This window comes from Cloeon dipterum, chromosome 3, assembly GCF_949628265.1.
Source record: "Cloeon dipterum chromosome 3, ieCloDipt1.1, whole genome shotgun sequence".
Taxonomy (NCBI): domain Eukaryota; kingdom Metazoa; phylum Arthropoda; class Insecta; order Ephemeroptera; family Baetidae; genus Cloeon; species Cloeon dipterum.
Genome location: NC_088788.1, coordinates 18,718,790 through 18,734,720, shown reverse-complemented (window position 1 = coordinate 18,734,720; position 15,931 = coordinate 18,718,790). Strand labels below are relative to the sequence as shown.

Below are 15,931 nucleotides of genomic sequence, written 5' to 3'. Positions count from 1 at the left end.
GACGAATTGCAACGATCAGCCCGCAATCAGGCATTATAAGATGGGAAAGCCCTGCTAGCTTGCTCATAGCTGCACGTGTATGTATGAAATCTAGCGCAACCCTCCCCTGACTAACCCTCTACTCCACCTAGTGTTAAAAGTTACATCATTTCTTAGCTGAGCTCCTACAGCTGCATATCCAGTAGCTTCTCTTGTGACCACATGTTTCCATTAGGACGAAAAATCAGGTATAGTAAAAGAATTATATGTAATTCAAATTTCATTAACGATTTTTTGGGTTTTTTGAACAGAACATTCTTAATAATGTAGTATCCTGTATTATAACGAAATTACGTCAAGAATGCTTTAAGGAAGTAAAAAAGATGATGATAGGGAAGTTGATTTAAAATAGTTAAAGCAAAACGCTCAAGGAAAGAAATTGGGGTGGTTTATTTATATGGAGGTGGCAGCAGGTTTAGCTCAGGAAAAAATAGTGAAAGAAAAACATTTAAAGAGCTGCCGCTAAGTTATTTCCTGTATGTGCGCATGCGTGTATTACGTTACGCCAGAGAAACAAGAAACAGCGTGTTTTGTTTTGAGGACAGGAAAACACATTCGCCACTCTTGAAGTTGTCGACTTGATAATTTTACAAATATAATCTTTTGTAAAAACGCAAGAAACATTCTATCAGGTTAGTTTTACTACGAGATATTAGCTGCCAAGCCACATATTGTCGCTGATTGAGTTGATTATTTCTTTATGGCATGGCCAAAACACGCGAGCCGCAGAGTCCATGTGGATTTGGAAGTTGATTGAATTGATATTCTGACTACATACATACTTGGTGGTTTGCATCTATCTAATACCTAAATGAGGGAATGGGACAGGATGTCCCGCGTTTCAATCGAAGGTGCAGTGGTCAGTGGTGGCATTTCCCTTTTACAGGACTGTGAATACGGAATTCTTGCACTGCCGCCGCTCCAAGCTACATTATAATTTCCATAATTTCTCTCTTCTCTTCATTTTTACCCAGGTTCGACCAATATTAGCAGCTGATTTCGATTCAGCTCACCTAGATCTAACAAAGAAAGGATTAAGACCATATAATTATCATAATGTGTAAATAACTGCAGGGAAACTGCTCGTTGAGAAATAAAAATCAAGGTGCGAATACCCCGTGCCACCGGTCGGTGCCACCCAATAATTAAACATTGGACAAATTTAATTAAAGCTCGTCTATCATACAATAACACGAAAAAAGCACTGGAGTTTTGGATTCTATCGAGTTGGTTTAGTATTGTTGCATCAAAGATTTTCAGCTGTTTATTCTTTTTATTTGAACAGCTTTACATCAGATGACATTATCCACAAATTTGTTTTTATTTGAGAGAAATACATATATCCCAGTTTTGATTGTACTTTTAGTTTGTAATATAGCTGCTGAGAAATTGTGCCTCTTCAATAAATGAGTAAAAGATTAAACACGCTATTTGTGGCTATTTTCCCTAACACTGTCTTGAATATTTGCTGATTCATACATACTTGATTTGTAAATTTTGCAGAGAAAAAATGAAAGCGAAAGCCCAAAGTCGTCGTGTGACCAAAATGGCTCGTCGGAAGGTCTCGTTGGCAAAACAACGAGCACGCGCTGAAGTCATAAGTAAGTTTCTCAAATTATTGATCCTGATTATTTTAAGATGCTGAACTTCTGTCCCATTAAAATTCGCATGTGCAGAGTTAAGTAAAGTATGTTTTAAAATAAATTCCTCTTTTCAGTAAATGCTGAGAGATGCTCCTATAGCTCAGATGAATCTGATACTTTAAACGATGGAGAAGGAGTAGGGGTAAGTAGTGTGCTTTGGTTAAAAGTCTCTAAATTGAAAAACATTTGGTGCTAATTCAGGGTGAGAGACGAGATCATCACAACGAGCTTGAGAGAATAAGAAGAGATCACCTGAAAGGCAGCTTTGACGGCCTGATCGAAGTTTGTCCTGGCCTGAAGGGAATGAACTCGCTGGCCTGTCGCGGTGAAGTCCTTAGGAAATCAGCGAACTTCATCGAAAAGTGGAGCAAATATTTTGACCCCAGCGAAGAAGGACAGACACTTTTCAAGGAAAAATTCAAATTCATGAATGATTTTTGTAAGTGCACCCTGCCAATTAAGTCTTTAATGCCTTATTTAAACCCCACACTCTGAAAGGAAATTCTTAGTAAATTGAAAAAAGTTGAATTCACGCAGTACCAAACATTTAGGGAAAACATAAACGATTTGCTGAAATTTAGCAATCCTCTATATTCAAAATTGAATGATCAAGATAATTTCAGTTAAATCATGATTATTTTTCTTTACTGTGTATGCTTGACATTAATAAGATCAGTGGGTAAAATTCACTTCTTATAAAGTCCCTAGTTATTCCCTTAGGGAAATTGGCTAATGGCATTGGCTCAAAAACAGTTTGTGATGATGATGGTACTTAAAAAATACTGATTGTGAGATTACTACTAGGTTACGTATCTTTATTTTTGTCAATTACTATTAAAATTCTAAAATATTTCATGATAATAAATATTAATTAATATCTGGGTTGACATCAACTAACATAAGCGAACAAAAATGGAATGGAAGGCTTAATTTGAAAAAATTGTTAAAGAAAATATTATCACATTATTTTATTTTACAGCAGTTGTTTCAACTTTGAAGCAGTACTTAACTGAAAATATGTCTTAGAATACCAAAGCGTGTGATACTTTTTTTCTATTACAATTTTTTGGCCCTGGTTGCTAGAGGATTGATGTGTCAGATCGGACCTTAAACAGCGAAACACTGGCCTATTGCAGATTTTTTAAACTGCATGTGTCTATAGCTTCAAAAATAACCAGAGGTCGATTTTTCTCAATGAGCAATATAAAAAGCCTATAATTAAAGTGACAAAAAAACTAAAATTAAAATAATTTTCTCACCATCTCAATTTGTCAATCTGGACGTATGGACTGAAAATTTTCTACTATTTTACATGGTTCGCATCGTGGTATAAGGCTACACAATATCAATGGATTCAAAACTTCAGGACCTTAATGGTTCTTTATGAGAGGAGTTTACAATATATATTTATTTACGCAAATTCTTTCAGGCGAAGAGATGGAAAATGTCGTAAGGACCGGCTCAGTGACCGAAACCTATGAAAAAATGAAAGAACACTTTGAGAACTATAAGGCAGAGTATGCTATGTTTACACGAAAGTCTTTTGCTACCAAACTTTGCAAGGGACTGGATGTGGCGACGAAAAATCTTTCCCATCAATATTCAGAGGATGAGGGCGAGCAGAATGATGATGGAGATATCGATGTTGGTGAAGACGACTTTGGAGATGATGAAGACACCAACGAAAATGATGAAGACTCAAATGAAGAGGATAACGAAGATGGATATTCTGATACAGCGGAGGAGGGAGAGGAGGACGAGACAGAAGCAAATCGAGAGGATGAAGATCAGGATATCAGTGAAGAGACAGATGAAGGCGTAGAGTTGGCTGATGACGAAAACCAAGAATATTCTACTGATCAGCAGGAATATCAGGAAAACTACGATGATGACGAAGATGAAGAAGTCAATGTAGTTTGATCTAATTCAATCGAACAACTCACTTGGGATTGCAAACTTAAAATCAAATTCTATCACAAATTCAAAGCCAGTGTCCAAGACGGTGCGCAGTGCATTCAATGATGACGCCACGAGTCTGGCTGTACCCCCCGCTACAGAATTTTCGGTCTAGGCCTGGCACTGTGCATGTTGTGAAATATTAAACCTTCCTTTTGAATGATTCGGCTAATTCTAGTAATAAACAATTTAAAATAGACTTACCCACTGTTTATTTCATCTGTTACATTCCCAGTGTGTGTGTGTATATATATATATATATATATATATATATATATATACATATATATATATATATATATATATATATATATATATACATACATATATATATTGAGTTCCTTTTCTTATAAACTTATACTGATAAAAATATTAAGCCGTGCCCACTAATAATTTGGAGGCGTGTTATTAGTACGAGTAAGTGAGAGGCTCTCTACTCTAAATTTAATGGGCGTGTTCGGTTTTCGGCCCGAAATACCTGATTCAGTGCCCATATAGAATAAATTAATTAATTTTTAACAGTATTTTGGCTTAACGACGCGCGTTATGTTCAAGGGCGAAATTTTTAAAAAGAAGTAATCACTTTGCAGCAACGTCAAACGCTAGCCTAATCTGAATTAGAGTGTATTTCAAGACCAAATTTTTGTATTGTCTGGAACTTTTCTTGCCGAAACTGGTATTGTTCCGGTATTGTTTCTGAAAGAAATATTTAAAATTTTCTTGTCTTGTATTGTTTTTCAAACCTTCTTGTTTTGGTATTGCTTTTCTGACAAAAAAATCTTGTTTCGGTATTGTTTTTTTTTTAAATTCTTGTTTTTGGGATTTATTCTGGAAGACATATTTTTTAAGTTGTATATTATCAAATCTTACTTTAGCATTTTAATAAAATTGTCGTTTTGCTTGATTAAATATATTCTAAAACTGAAACTAGAGAGGGGACCATGGACAGGGATTACAGGATTCCCGTCCCGTCCCTGAGGGACGCGGGTTGAATTTTTTATTTCAAGACGGGTGGGGCGGGACAGGGACAATCTTCAGCGGGACGAGGGACACTTTTATCGGCAGCAATGGCAAAGTGCAGCATTAAAAGCCTAAAGATTCTCACTTTGTTAGAAGAATTTTTCTATGAAAATTTCTCTACCACCATAAAGAATTCAGGAAAAAACAATATTCTTGTATTGCCTTTTCCAGTATTGTTTGGTATTGTTCTGGTATTGAATTTAGAAAAAAATCCGGCAAAACAAGAACAATACCGGAAATCCCGGTATTATTTTTCGGTCTTGTTCTTGAAATACACTCTAATCTGAATATAGAGCAAAAGAGAGAAATTTTCTAAAATATATTGAGATAAGGACTCCACAGCAAAGGCAACCGTTTTAGAAGAGAAAAATTACTAGCGAAAGAATTAAACATGTAATTTTGATAGGCGAATTCTCGTTCCTTCTAAAAACAGCAAAACGCATGCTCTGCAAACGTGCTCTAAAAAAATGATTTCATTCTATCTCACCTCTATAGCCATCTGGTATTCCCTCTGTTTTATACTTGATTTAATATTTGCAGATTAGAAAATGAAAGTCAAAGCCAAAAGCGTTACCAAATCAACTCGTCGGAATGCCTCGTTGGCCAAAAAGAGAGCACCCGCAAAAGGTAAATGTAATTTTCGAAATTTTCTTTAATCATTGAAATATTTAAGAAAAACTCAACTTCTTTCCCACCTTCACACACATGCATTATGTTTTCTGTGAAAATGTCCATAAAATTGAATTCCTTTTTTCAGTGAGCGCTGCGAGATCCTCAGTTAGCTCAGATGATTCTAATGATGTAATCGATGTAGAAGGATATGGGGTAAGTAGATTGCTTTTTGGTTAAAATAAGCCTCAAAATTGAAAATCATTTGGTGCTAATTCATAGGCTGACAAACGAGACCATCACAAGCTCGAGAGGGTCAGAAGAGATGAACTGAAAGGCAAATTTGAGGGCCTGATCGAAGTTTGTCCTGCCCTGATGGGTATAAACTTTGACAACTGTCATCGTAGTGACATCCTTAGTGAATCCGCGGCCTTCATCGAAAAGTGGAGCAGATATTTTGACCCAAGCGATGAAGGAGTGCAAGTTTACGATGCGAAATTGAAATTCATGAACGATTATTGTAAGTAGTGCACCCTGCCAAACAAGTCTTTAATGCCATATATTCAAAACTCACCTTCTGAAAATAAATTGAATTCACGTAGCTCCAAACAATTACGGAAAACATAATTTGATTTGGAGAAATTAGCAATCCTCTATATTCGGTTTCAAATGATCAAGCCAAAATAAATTATGATATTTTCTGAACTTAACAATGATCAGTTCTGGGTAATTTTCACTTAATAAAAAAAGGATATCCCTATAGTTATTCCCTTATGCTGGGAAATTGGTATTGGTAATGTCACGCTTTTTCTTGTTCAAGGACAACCTTTTGGATTACTCAGAAAAATTATTCTTGGAAAACCCCAGGAATATCCTTGGAGAATTATTTTCTGCCTGTTGTATTAACCCTGAGTCATTCTAGGGTTAATATTTTGGATAACCTTTTGATTATTCTTTGACCAACATTAAGCGTGACAAAAGTTATCCCTCAATTGTTTTTTTAAATTATAATGGCTCAATAACAGTTTATTATGAAATTATAAAAATTTCTGGGCTGGCGGTTACCATGTGATTAGGTATCTTTACTAAAGACAAGTAGAAAAATGTTAAACAACTGCATTTCATGATTTTAAAAATGTTTTGAAGATAGACACGCCTATTAGCAAACAATAAAATGCATTAAAGATTTCAATTTTAAAATATTGTCAAAGAACGTATGAAAAATATTATACAGCAGCTTTTTCTTATTATCTCCATTTTTTACTCAAATCGCTTTTGTAACTGTAAAATTTCCACTATTTTACATGGTTCGCATCTTGATATAAGGCTTCACTATAATATCAATGGATACAAAACTTTAGGACCTTAATGGTTCTTTATGAGAGGATTTGACAATACATATGTATTTATTTCTTTCAGGCGAAGAGATGGAAAATGTCGTAAGGACCGGCATAGTGACCGAAACCTATGAACAAATGAAAGAGCACTTTGAGAAAAACAAGGAAAAATATTCTATATTTTACACAAGAGTCTTTTGCAACCAAACTTTGCAAGGGACTGGAAGGGACGACGAATCCCCTTTCCCTTCCAGAGGATGTGGATGAACAGATTGATGATGGAGGTGTCTATGTTGGTGAAGACGACTTAGAAGATGATGAAGACACCGAAGAAAATGATGAAGTCTCAAATGAAGAGGATAACAAAGATGAATATTCTGATACAACGGAGGAGAACAAGACAGAAGAAAATGGAGAGGATGAAGATCAGGATATGAGTGAAGAGACTGAGGAAGGTGCAGAGTTTTTTGATGACGAAAACCAAGAGGATTCTCCTGATCAGCAGAATTATCAGGAAACCTACGATGATGATGAAAACGAAGAAGTCAATGAGTTTAATCTGATTCAATTGAACGACTCTCTCTTAGGATATTTAACTTAAATTCCATCACTAATTTATAGAGATAGAAAAGGTGAATGAAGAGGAAGATCTATTTTGAAGATTATGATAAAAGGATGATGAAGATCCATGTATTGTACAAGTTAAATGAGATTTTATCTCACTCGTTCCTATGTTTTTAAATTCTACCACTCAATGCTTCATTTGATGTTCCTATAAAATTTAATTTTAGTAATCTTTAGTTGATTAAGTTACCAATTTAAAATGAATTTTACAAGGCTGAACTCTGTACCATAATATGTATACGCGCACATGCAAACGCAAATAAAGTACAAAAGTCCAAAATTTGGAGCAATCTTACATTCTGAAAAATCAGGCTTTATTTATATAGTGATCTTTGTCTACCGCATTGGATAGAAATACATATCTGGAAAATATTTGAGTTGCAGCAATTTGGAATTTGCTACAGTTAGGTGAAGACTCGAAATGGCCTCTTCGGAAAATTCTTTTTTCGAATAATACATAATCCAAATCTGAATAAATCAATGTGATTTTCTTCATCCTTTGAATTCTGCCCTCTTAGTTAGGCTACCTCAGCGTCCTCAGCTACCTGCATAAAGTGGACGCCTGCACGGCTGGACGCTCTCCTTAGGTTTGATCAAAACGTGAAGACGAAAAGACGATTGCCGCGCCATAGGATGTCAACAAATAAAATTTCACTCAGCCACGCATGCGCATCGGCGTGACCGTCAACAAAAACACAGAACATAAACAAAAATATTCTGAAGATTCAATTTGCCATTAAATTTTAGCCTTCGTCGATGGCGGGTGTATCGAATCAAAATGAACGAGTGTTGGACTACTCGGTCCACAGTTTTTCAAGTTGTCTGTCGAACTATGCTCCAGAGTAAGTACCAAATAATCTTTTCTCCTGGATAACTATTTTTAAACTGAAGATTTTAACAGCCCATCCCATTTTGCACCCAGTCTAATTAACACACGGTTGGAACACAGATTGAAACCCATAATAAATCTGACATTGACACTGATTGTTAAAAATAGCACTCGCTCCCTCTTTAAAGTTACTTCACGCTCGTTTCGTCCTTGCAATCATATTCTTTCTTTTGCAGAAAAATTCAGGAAAATAAGCCTTCTGACCAACTCTCGAGGTGGTCATCTGACACTAATAGTCCTCCGCAGGTATCGTTTACACCCTGAACGCACGTAATCTCTATCTCTAAATTTAATATAAATCTTTGTTTTTCAGTTTTTGGTTTTGAAATTGAACAGGTGTTCCATCGTCCGATCTGTCACGTTTGGAAAGTATGAAAAAACTCACGTCTGCAACTTAAAAAAATTCAAGGTTTATGGAGGGATGAACGAGGCCAACATGGTAGAGCTACTCGAAGGGTACATTAAAATTCAAAATTTGTGAATCAAAATTATCAAAGCAAAGCTGTTTACAGTGGCTTGCTCAACGATAGTGTTCCTGAGACGTTTTCCCTAGCTCACGAGAAGGAAGGCTTTGAGATGCCCTGCAGGTTCATCAAGATTGTACCGCTTTTGTCCTGGGGACCAAGCTTTAATTTCAGCATCTGGTTTGTTGAGCTTCGGGGCGAGGATGACCCTAGCCTCGTTAAGAAGAGTGTTCAATTTTTCCACGAAGTATTATAGCTAACTGATAAACTCGATTCATTCTGACACTTTTCTCACCGCCAGTTCAAGGAGCGAGAGGCGATTCGGCTCTGTCTCAAACATTTCAGACAGCGTGGTCCCAAGTTTGCTGGGGTTTACGACGCACTTAAAGCGAGCATCGGCATTGACCTGGAAGACCAAAGACTCACTGTCCTCCACAACACGTTAGTTCTCGATGCAGACTACACGGCCACTGAGGAGTTCATGGCCAACGCAGTTCAGGGTAATTTTTTAAAATATTATCACAAAGTTTTCCACCCTTTACTACCACTCAATTTTATATCCTAATTAAAGAGTAAAAAAGGGTAATTAACAAATAATGGTATAAATTATTGAAGCAGAGAAAATAGATTTGGGATTTTGAAGAATTTTTAATAAGAAAACACATAGTGTTAATTTAGTGTCAATAAAAACCATCAACTTTTGAGTACTAAAACTGACAAAAAAATTATGCAAAATAAAATGTCTACACATATTCCAGAGGGCCTCTTGGACAACTTTTTACTAGGTCAGGATTACACCCCCCAGTGGAAACGGATCATGATAGACCCGACTGTGATCAGTGACGACGCCAACCAGCCAGGAATGCGCGGTGGACATCAAATGTGCATCGACCCTGTCACTGAAACGATCTACCTTTTCGGAGGATGGGACGGAACGCAGGACCTGAGTGACCTGTGGCAATACCACATACCGAGTTGCAGTTGGAAAAAACTGTCAGCCAACACTGAAGCAGAGGTTTGGTAATTTAAAACTACGTCTAGCTGAAGTTAATCTTCATCACAGGGCGGTCCAAGTGCGCGATCGTGCCACAAAATGTGCTTGGATATGGAGGGCAGACAAATTTTTACCCTGGGAAGATATTTAGATAATCAATACAGAAGCTCAGACAACCTGAAGAGCGATTTTTATGTCTACCAAATTGAAGCAGGACGCTGGACTTTGATCAATGAAGATACGTCTGGTGTTGGTGGCCCGCAGTTGATTTTTGACCACCAGATTTGTCTAGATTCGGAGAAGAGAACGATCTATGTTTTTGGCGGACGCATTCTTACTGCAGTTCAAGGGTAAAATTACCTCTTACTGTAGACTAATCAGGCCATATTTTTTTAAAAAATTTTTTAACTAGAAAAAATGTTGAGCTCATTGAAAATTATCTATTGCTCATTATTCTCCCTTAAAATTAAAAAAATCATAATCATGAAACGTATAACAAAAGTTTATTAGGAAATAGTGGGTTCCATATATATCTAATTTTTGGGTTAAAACCTAAAAAATTGCTTTGTTTTCGATTTTTCCCAAATTATCCACCCTATATCATCTACATCCATCTGAACTGAAGGTTGGAGGTAAATAATCAGATATTTAATTTCAAGTCGGTGAATTCAGCAATACAAGTAATACTTCTTGACTTCTTATCTAATTCTCTTACATGAAACAGGTCCCACGATGAAACCAGGTTGGGTGCGAGTGCCAGCATCACGTACAGCACGAATGCTTCTGGAAACGCGTTGTCGACCGCCGCGGAGATGGACACTGTGCTCTCAGGCATGTACTCGTTCCACATTCCCAGTGGAACGTGGCAAAAGATTTGTGATGATCTGGGTGTTCCTATTAAGTCTGGTCAGAAGAATTCACCGATTATCAGGGCGCGAGTTGGACACTCAATGCTCTTCCACCCAGTAAGTCTTCGCGTTTTTTGTTTAATTACAGAATGACTATCATAAAATTAAGAGTAAAGCAAAATAAATCAGGTTTTGGTTTACATTTTTTGCCAAAGAAAAAATATGCATGTACTGTGGTTGGTTCCAAAATGATTAAAATTATTTTAACCCTGCTGGTTGAAGCGAAAGCAAACACTAATCTTGAATTTTACTCTTATCGCAGGGTCTTCGAGAGCTTTTTGTATTTGCGGGCCAGAGGAGAAGAGAATACCTGAATGACTTTTTCGCTTTTAACGTGGACACCCACCAAGTTCGGGTCATTTGGAACGGCGATAGCAACGTTCCGTCAAAGGGCAAGGACACCCACGTCAGCATACCGGCCACCGGCTACACCCAAAGAGCAACCATTGACCCCGACCTTGACGAGATTTACGTGCTCTCGGTAAGACGCGAATTTGAAACAACCCTCGCATGTCATAATCATCTGAATATCCAGGGTCTGAGCAAGGACAAGGAGAGGAGGGACGAAAACGTGCAAAACTCATTCTGGGTGTATAGCCTGAAGAGGAACAGGTGGTCTTGTATTTACCGGAATGAAAACACAGGGGACCAGTACTGGAGCATGATGCAGAATTTGGAGCCATGCCCTCGCTTCGCCCACCAGCTGGTTTATAGCGTCTCTAACAAGGTAATATTTTCTTTTGGATTTTTATTTGTGAAGAAGGGCGATTTTTGTTACTAAAAATTCCCAACTTCATCTCTTACGTTAATGTCTTCTAATTTGGGACAGTTACCCCTAAAGTATTTCTTGATTTTATTTTTGAATCGATGTAGGATCGATGCTTCTTGATCTAATTTACTGTTAGTGTAGCTTTGGTAACTTAATTCTTTTGATCCTTGTTTTTGAAAACACAGCCTTTTAACTTTGCCCTTTTTTGTATTCTGGCACCTGAAATCGCTCAAAACCTTAGTGAAGGCAAGTGGCCCTTCAGTGGGCTGGGTCCCTGTGCGGCCTGGTGAGCCCATGTTATCCGTTCGCGGTGTTATTGGGACCCGGTTTCAGCATTCATGCTAGTGCAGTGCGCGCCCTTCCCAGTCCTCGTACAGGGATAAAAGGAGCAAAAAAATCGTCTAAATCAGTAAAGTATAAAAAATGTTCAGTCGGAATTCCTGAGATCAATGCCGATAAAAAGTAATTTCAGATACATGTAATTGGTAGAGCCAACGATTTAGATTGTTGAATTATAATAGCTGAAAACATTAAGAAAAAATTATCCCAAGGATACTAAATTTGTAAAATATAGCAGATGTGAACGAAAACAATACCTGGAGATTCCTGGAAAAGTATATACCCTCCCTTTTTTCTTTTGGTTTACTCCTCAATCTCTTTAATTCAGGGCTTTTTCGATAAAAACCAAACATACCTAAATAAACTATCATCAGAATCCGACTTATCATAAGTTGTTCCAATTTAAGAAAATTATATTTCAGGTGCACTATCTATTTGGAGGCAATCCTGGAAAGCCGAGGCCAAAACTGCGATTGGACGACTTCTGGCAGTTGAAATTGTGCAAACCTACGAAGCAGCAGCTGCTCACTAAGTGCAGACTGATGATCAGAAAGCACAGATTTCGAGAGCTTACAGCCACAAACAAAATGGAAGCGCTTTTGTATCTGCAGACCGCGCTGCACGACATTATCGACCACTCAGACTCGGAGAGTACGCGAGAGGCAAGTGGCACAATTTGGCGTTTGACACCAGTTCAATCAATTTGATGCTCAGTTTCAGAAACTTGCGTCCGAATTATTCAGAGACCCAAGTGAAAAGGACGTCGAGAGCGGGCCGGAAGTTGGTCCCTACCACGGAAGATCAGAGCTGTTCGACGACTTGTCTGCCTTCTTTTCTAACGAACTGACGCAGCCTAGACTTAATCTCATAGACCTACTACCTCTGTGATCACCTTACTCTAGCTGTGAGCTACTTAAATCTACTGGAATATTGTGCTCAAAGTCAATACTCTCCAATTTGTCAGAAATGTATTGTTTATTAATAAATAATACCAAATTGACTTAATTTTACTGCCTTTCTTATTATCTGCAATGTGTACAACGTAAACTTCAATCTCTCCACGGCTCTCTACCGATTTGTCATGGTAAATTTCTAGCTGATAATACCAGCAAAAACTTCACTGGATTAGTTTAACCACCTCTGTAAATTTCAGCAAAGTAGACAATGCAATCTTCTTTGTTCCCGCAGTTAACAATCTCAATCGTTTGACCTATGGAGGGTTAATTCACAGTTAAATCCAGTAATTGTTAAAGATTTCATTTTGAGTTACCAGCTTTTACATTAGCCCTGCTATCAATCTGCTCAACATCGTCTACAAATAATTTCACTAACCCTCGCAGCACGGAAAACAGCTATGTATGCAAAAATCAAGAATCATGTGATAAACTTTAATCTTTTTGAGTTACCGTTTTTGAAGAGCATGTGTACCTCCCTCTTCGCTTGCCAGGTTTAAGGCGGAATACACCCTCGCATGAAATGTTTTCATGTTGATGGTACAATTTTGCAGACAAGTCTGAAGCAAGAAGTCAAAGTTTCAATATTGTTCAGGCTTTTCTCATCGGGGTCGCCAGTTTTATTTAGGTTACACGCACATGTTTTTTAGTGATTAATGGTTAAAAGAAACTTTTGCATAAACATATTGACGGGATAATGCATACATTTTTTTTCAATTCTTGCGCAACAAATAGGTAAAATAAAACTTTTGGTGAAAAACCAGGTGGTAAGAAAATGCAACCCTGCGCCTCAAGAACATAACTTTTCCTATTTTTGTTCAAACGCAGACACTAAACTTGACACTGTTTTTAAACCTGGGTTAAGAAAAGCAATCTTGAATAATACCAAGCAGATTTTCGAGAAACTCACAAAACAATCAAATGATCTTAATAAAGAAATTTACCTTGCAGCTCAGTTTCTAAGGTTGCCAAATCCGTGAGTATGGATGGAATCTTTGTAGTTTCACCGCTTTCCCCATTTGGTCCAGGATCCACCGTTTTTGCTGAAGGCTCTGGTTTCTTCACCGAGCTGATCTTTTTTGGACTCGCTTTCCGAGATCCAGTAGAATTTGGTTTACTTGTCAGGGCGATTGATTTGCGAATGGGAATTTTTGTGTCCTTCATAATTGGATTTTGGCTGGGCGCCTTCGGTTGGCCTGAAAAACAATAAATATTGAAACATAAATTTTTCATGTGAATTTCTTCACTTTTCACTGGGTTTTGCACATCTAGCGTGGAAATGCCGTTGACGTAAACGTAATTCAGTCGTTGCTCCCAGTAATTAATGGGGGCCATCCTTGTGCGACACGACCTTCTTGCCACCTGTAGAGCTGCAATCAACCCTGCTTATCAAGGGAACTCTGCTTGACATTATGCAGCACTTACTGCCTTTTGCTTCCTTCCTTTTGCTAGCGTGTAGCAGAGTTTTCATCGTTGTTCTGTTTCCACTTCTGCTGGGTTTAGGATTCTCTTTCATCATGGCGAAATCATCATGAAGAGAACTAATACTGGAGTCAGGCTGAGAAAGTTTCCTCTTTTTTGGCAGGCTTCTTTCTGATTTTGAGGACATTGTTGGCATCTCTAAACCACTCACAATCAATTAGCTGTTAATTAATGAAAAATCTGAATTGGTTTACCTTCCTCATCAGATGAATTTCCATTAGAGTCAGAATTTTCTTTAGAAGCTAAAAAATTGAGTAATAATTGTCATGCAAGCTCTTACAAATGACAACTTTCTTTTACCTTTCATATTATTATCTGACTGTTTTGGAGGTGGTTTTCTGAATGTAGTCGCCTCTTTGGGGCTGTTTGAATCTGAAAATGCAAATTTTAGAGCTCAAATTCTCAGCTAGACTTTAAAACTCTACCAACTAAGGGCTTTTTTGGGCTGGTTTTTGTTGCTTCACTCGACTTGATTTTCTTTCCTGACTGGTTCTTCTTCACATGTGACTGCTTGATTGGGGTTCCGCAAATTTTCTCACTCAATTTAGAAGGAAGAATTTCTGGAGCTGGACCCTGTTCTTTGTTGACAGTCATTGGCTTATCTTCAATTTTCGACCTCTTCTTTGCTGACAGCGGAGACAAAGCATTTTTTCTCTTCAGTGATTTATCTTAAAATGAAACATCGACACTATAATACTATCTGTTTTTCATTCACCTGCTGTATTGAGCCTTACTTAAAATTCCTGGATTGTGTTCATGACTTTTATTTTTCGACACTCTTCCACGTTCAACCGCACCTGAAGAATCCTCATCAAAATCAGGACTTTTGTCAATGTATGTTTTCCTGGATTTAGATAAAAATGATTTTTGGGTCCTTATATTTTTAAATATAACATTGTCGTCATCGTCATCATCACTTGGGAGGGGATTTTGAACTGTAAAATCACACCCTTTAATTTAAATAACTTGATTATTGGATAGTTTTACCTGGATGGATTTTTTTAATTGGAGATAGACAGTAGCCAGATGGCAAAGTGAGTGGCACCTTCTCCTTGCTGCATATTGGCGTGCTTGATACGAGGCCAGCAGGGTCTAGGTTATGTCCCTCTTTCAGAAGGCCTCTATATTTCAACTTTGGTTCCGGCTGGAATTTAAGAGAAATTTTTATTCATCGATTCAATTTCCATAAGCTGGGAATGGACGCTCCCACAGAAAAATGAAAATATTCAATTGCATAATAATTTAAACCTTTTCAGACGTCACTTTGCTGCGGGAAACTGTTGATACACTTTTGGGCGGTTTGATCATTTTCGAGTTTGCCAAACCGTCGTTTAAGTATGTACTTGTGTATGTATTTTGTTCAATTTTTTTCTCGCGATAGATTGAAAATATTTTAATAGATATTAATCAGCAGATTTACGAATTATGAAGTATGATGCATGTAATGTAGTAATTGCCGCTGTTGATTGAAATAACCAAGCTTTGCTCTCAACCCAAACCAAATAAGCAGATAACAGAAATATTATTTGTTTATATTTAGATCATTTTTCCTGACAACTGACTATTTCTTGAAATTTGGGAGGGGGAATGGTACCTTCAGCTACAAGCGCGGGAAAAAGAACGCGCGCTTTTTATAATTCAATTTCTCATTATGCTGACTGGCGGGAAAAGCCAAAACGTCACCGTCCTGTTTCTTATTTCTTACCCTCAATTTTTTTTATTGATCAGACAAACTCATTATACCAAAAAAATTACTCATTTACCCACTCCAAAATATTTTTCAATGTGATTCTTAAAGTAGAAACCGCTAAAATGAATAATATGAATTTTCCATCATGCAGCCTGCAAAAGGTGCCAGTGCCAAGAAATATCTGATTTCTTTTTTGCTTAACAAATCCTTGCAAC

The 15,931-nt window shown here is 37.3% G+C and overlaps 4 protein-coding genes across 5 annotated transcripts; 3 read left to right on the top strand and 1 right to left on the bottom strand.

The window, feature by feature from the left end:
• Window positions 1-186: 186 nt before the first annotated feature.
• On the top strand, window positions 187-3,837 carry LOC135940496 (protein PFC0760c-like). 2 transcript variants are annotated; one of them, XM_065485421.1, is made up of 5 exons: window positions 187-227; window positions 1,543-1,640; window positions 1,757-1,824; window positions 1,884-2,121; window positions 3,112-3,837. In XM_065485421.1, the coding sequence occupies exons 1-5, from the start codon at window positions 202-204 to the stop codon at window positions 3,600-3,602; spliced, it is 921 nt and encodes a 306-aa protein (XP_065341493.1). In that variant the 5' UTR covers window positions 187-201; the 3' UTR covers window positions 3,603-3,837. The 2 variants fall into 2 exon arrangements, with proteins under 2 accessions (XP_065341493.1, XP_065341494.1); XM_065485422.1 differs by lacking the exon at window positions 187-227 and adding an exon at window positions 532-671.
• Window positions 3,838-4,010: 173 nt separating this feature from the next.
• LOC135939313 (uncharacterized) lies at window positions 4,011-7,686 on the top strand. The gene is made up of 4 exons (XM_065483622.1): window positions 4,011-5,285; window positions 5,416-5,483; window positions 5,550-5,787; window positions 6,687-7,686. Exons 1-4 carry the CDS (start codon window positions 5,207-5,209, stop codon window positions 6,869-6,871), a joined length of 570 nt encoding a protein of 189 aa, XP_065339694.1. The 5' UTR covers window positions 4,011-5,206; the 3' UTR covers window positions 6,872-7,686.
• A 200-nt stretch (window positions 7,687-7,886) lies between these two features.
• On the top strand, window positions 7,887-12,687 carry muskelin. The gene is made up of 12 exons (XM_065483620.1): window positions 7,887-8,070; window positions 8,294-8,363; window positions 8,431-8,573; window positions 8,630-8,828; window positions 8,883-9,081; window positions 9,340-9,596; window positions 9,645-9,925; window positions 10,300-10,540; window positions 10,746-10,964; window positions 11,019-11,210; window positions 12,014-12,253; window positions 12,306-12,687. The coding sequence occupies exons 1-12, from the start codon at window positions 7,985-7,987 to the stop codon at window positions 12,477-12,479; spliced, it is 2,301 nt and encodes a 766-aa protein (XP_065339692.1). The 5' UTR covers window positions 7,887-7,984; the 3' UTR covers window positions 12,480-12,687.
• On the bottom strand, window positions 12,593-15,588 carry LOC135939312 (uncharacterized). Its single transcript, XM_065483621.1, has 12 exons — window positions 15,275-15,588; window positions 15,014-15,170; window positions 14,761-14,961; window positions 14,452-14,694; window positions 14,327-14,398; window positions 14,221-14,268; window positions 13,970-14,164; window positions 13,792-13,914; window positions 13,489-13,740; window positions 12,998-13,104; window positions 12,862-12,943; window positions 12,593-12,801 (listed from the first exon to the last, which is right to left on the bottom strand). The coding sequence occupies exons 1-12, from the start codon at window positions 15,332-15,334 to the stop codon at window positions 12,722-12,724; spliced, it is 1,620 nt and encodes a 539-aa protein (XP_065339693.1). The 5' UTR covers window positions 15,335-15,588; the 3' UTR covers window positions 12,593-12,721.
• Window positions 15,589-15,931: the final 343 nt, after the last annotated feature.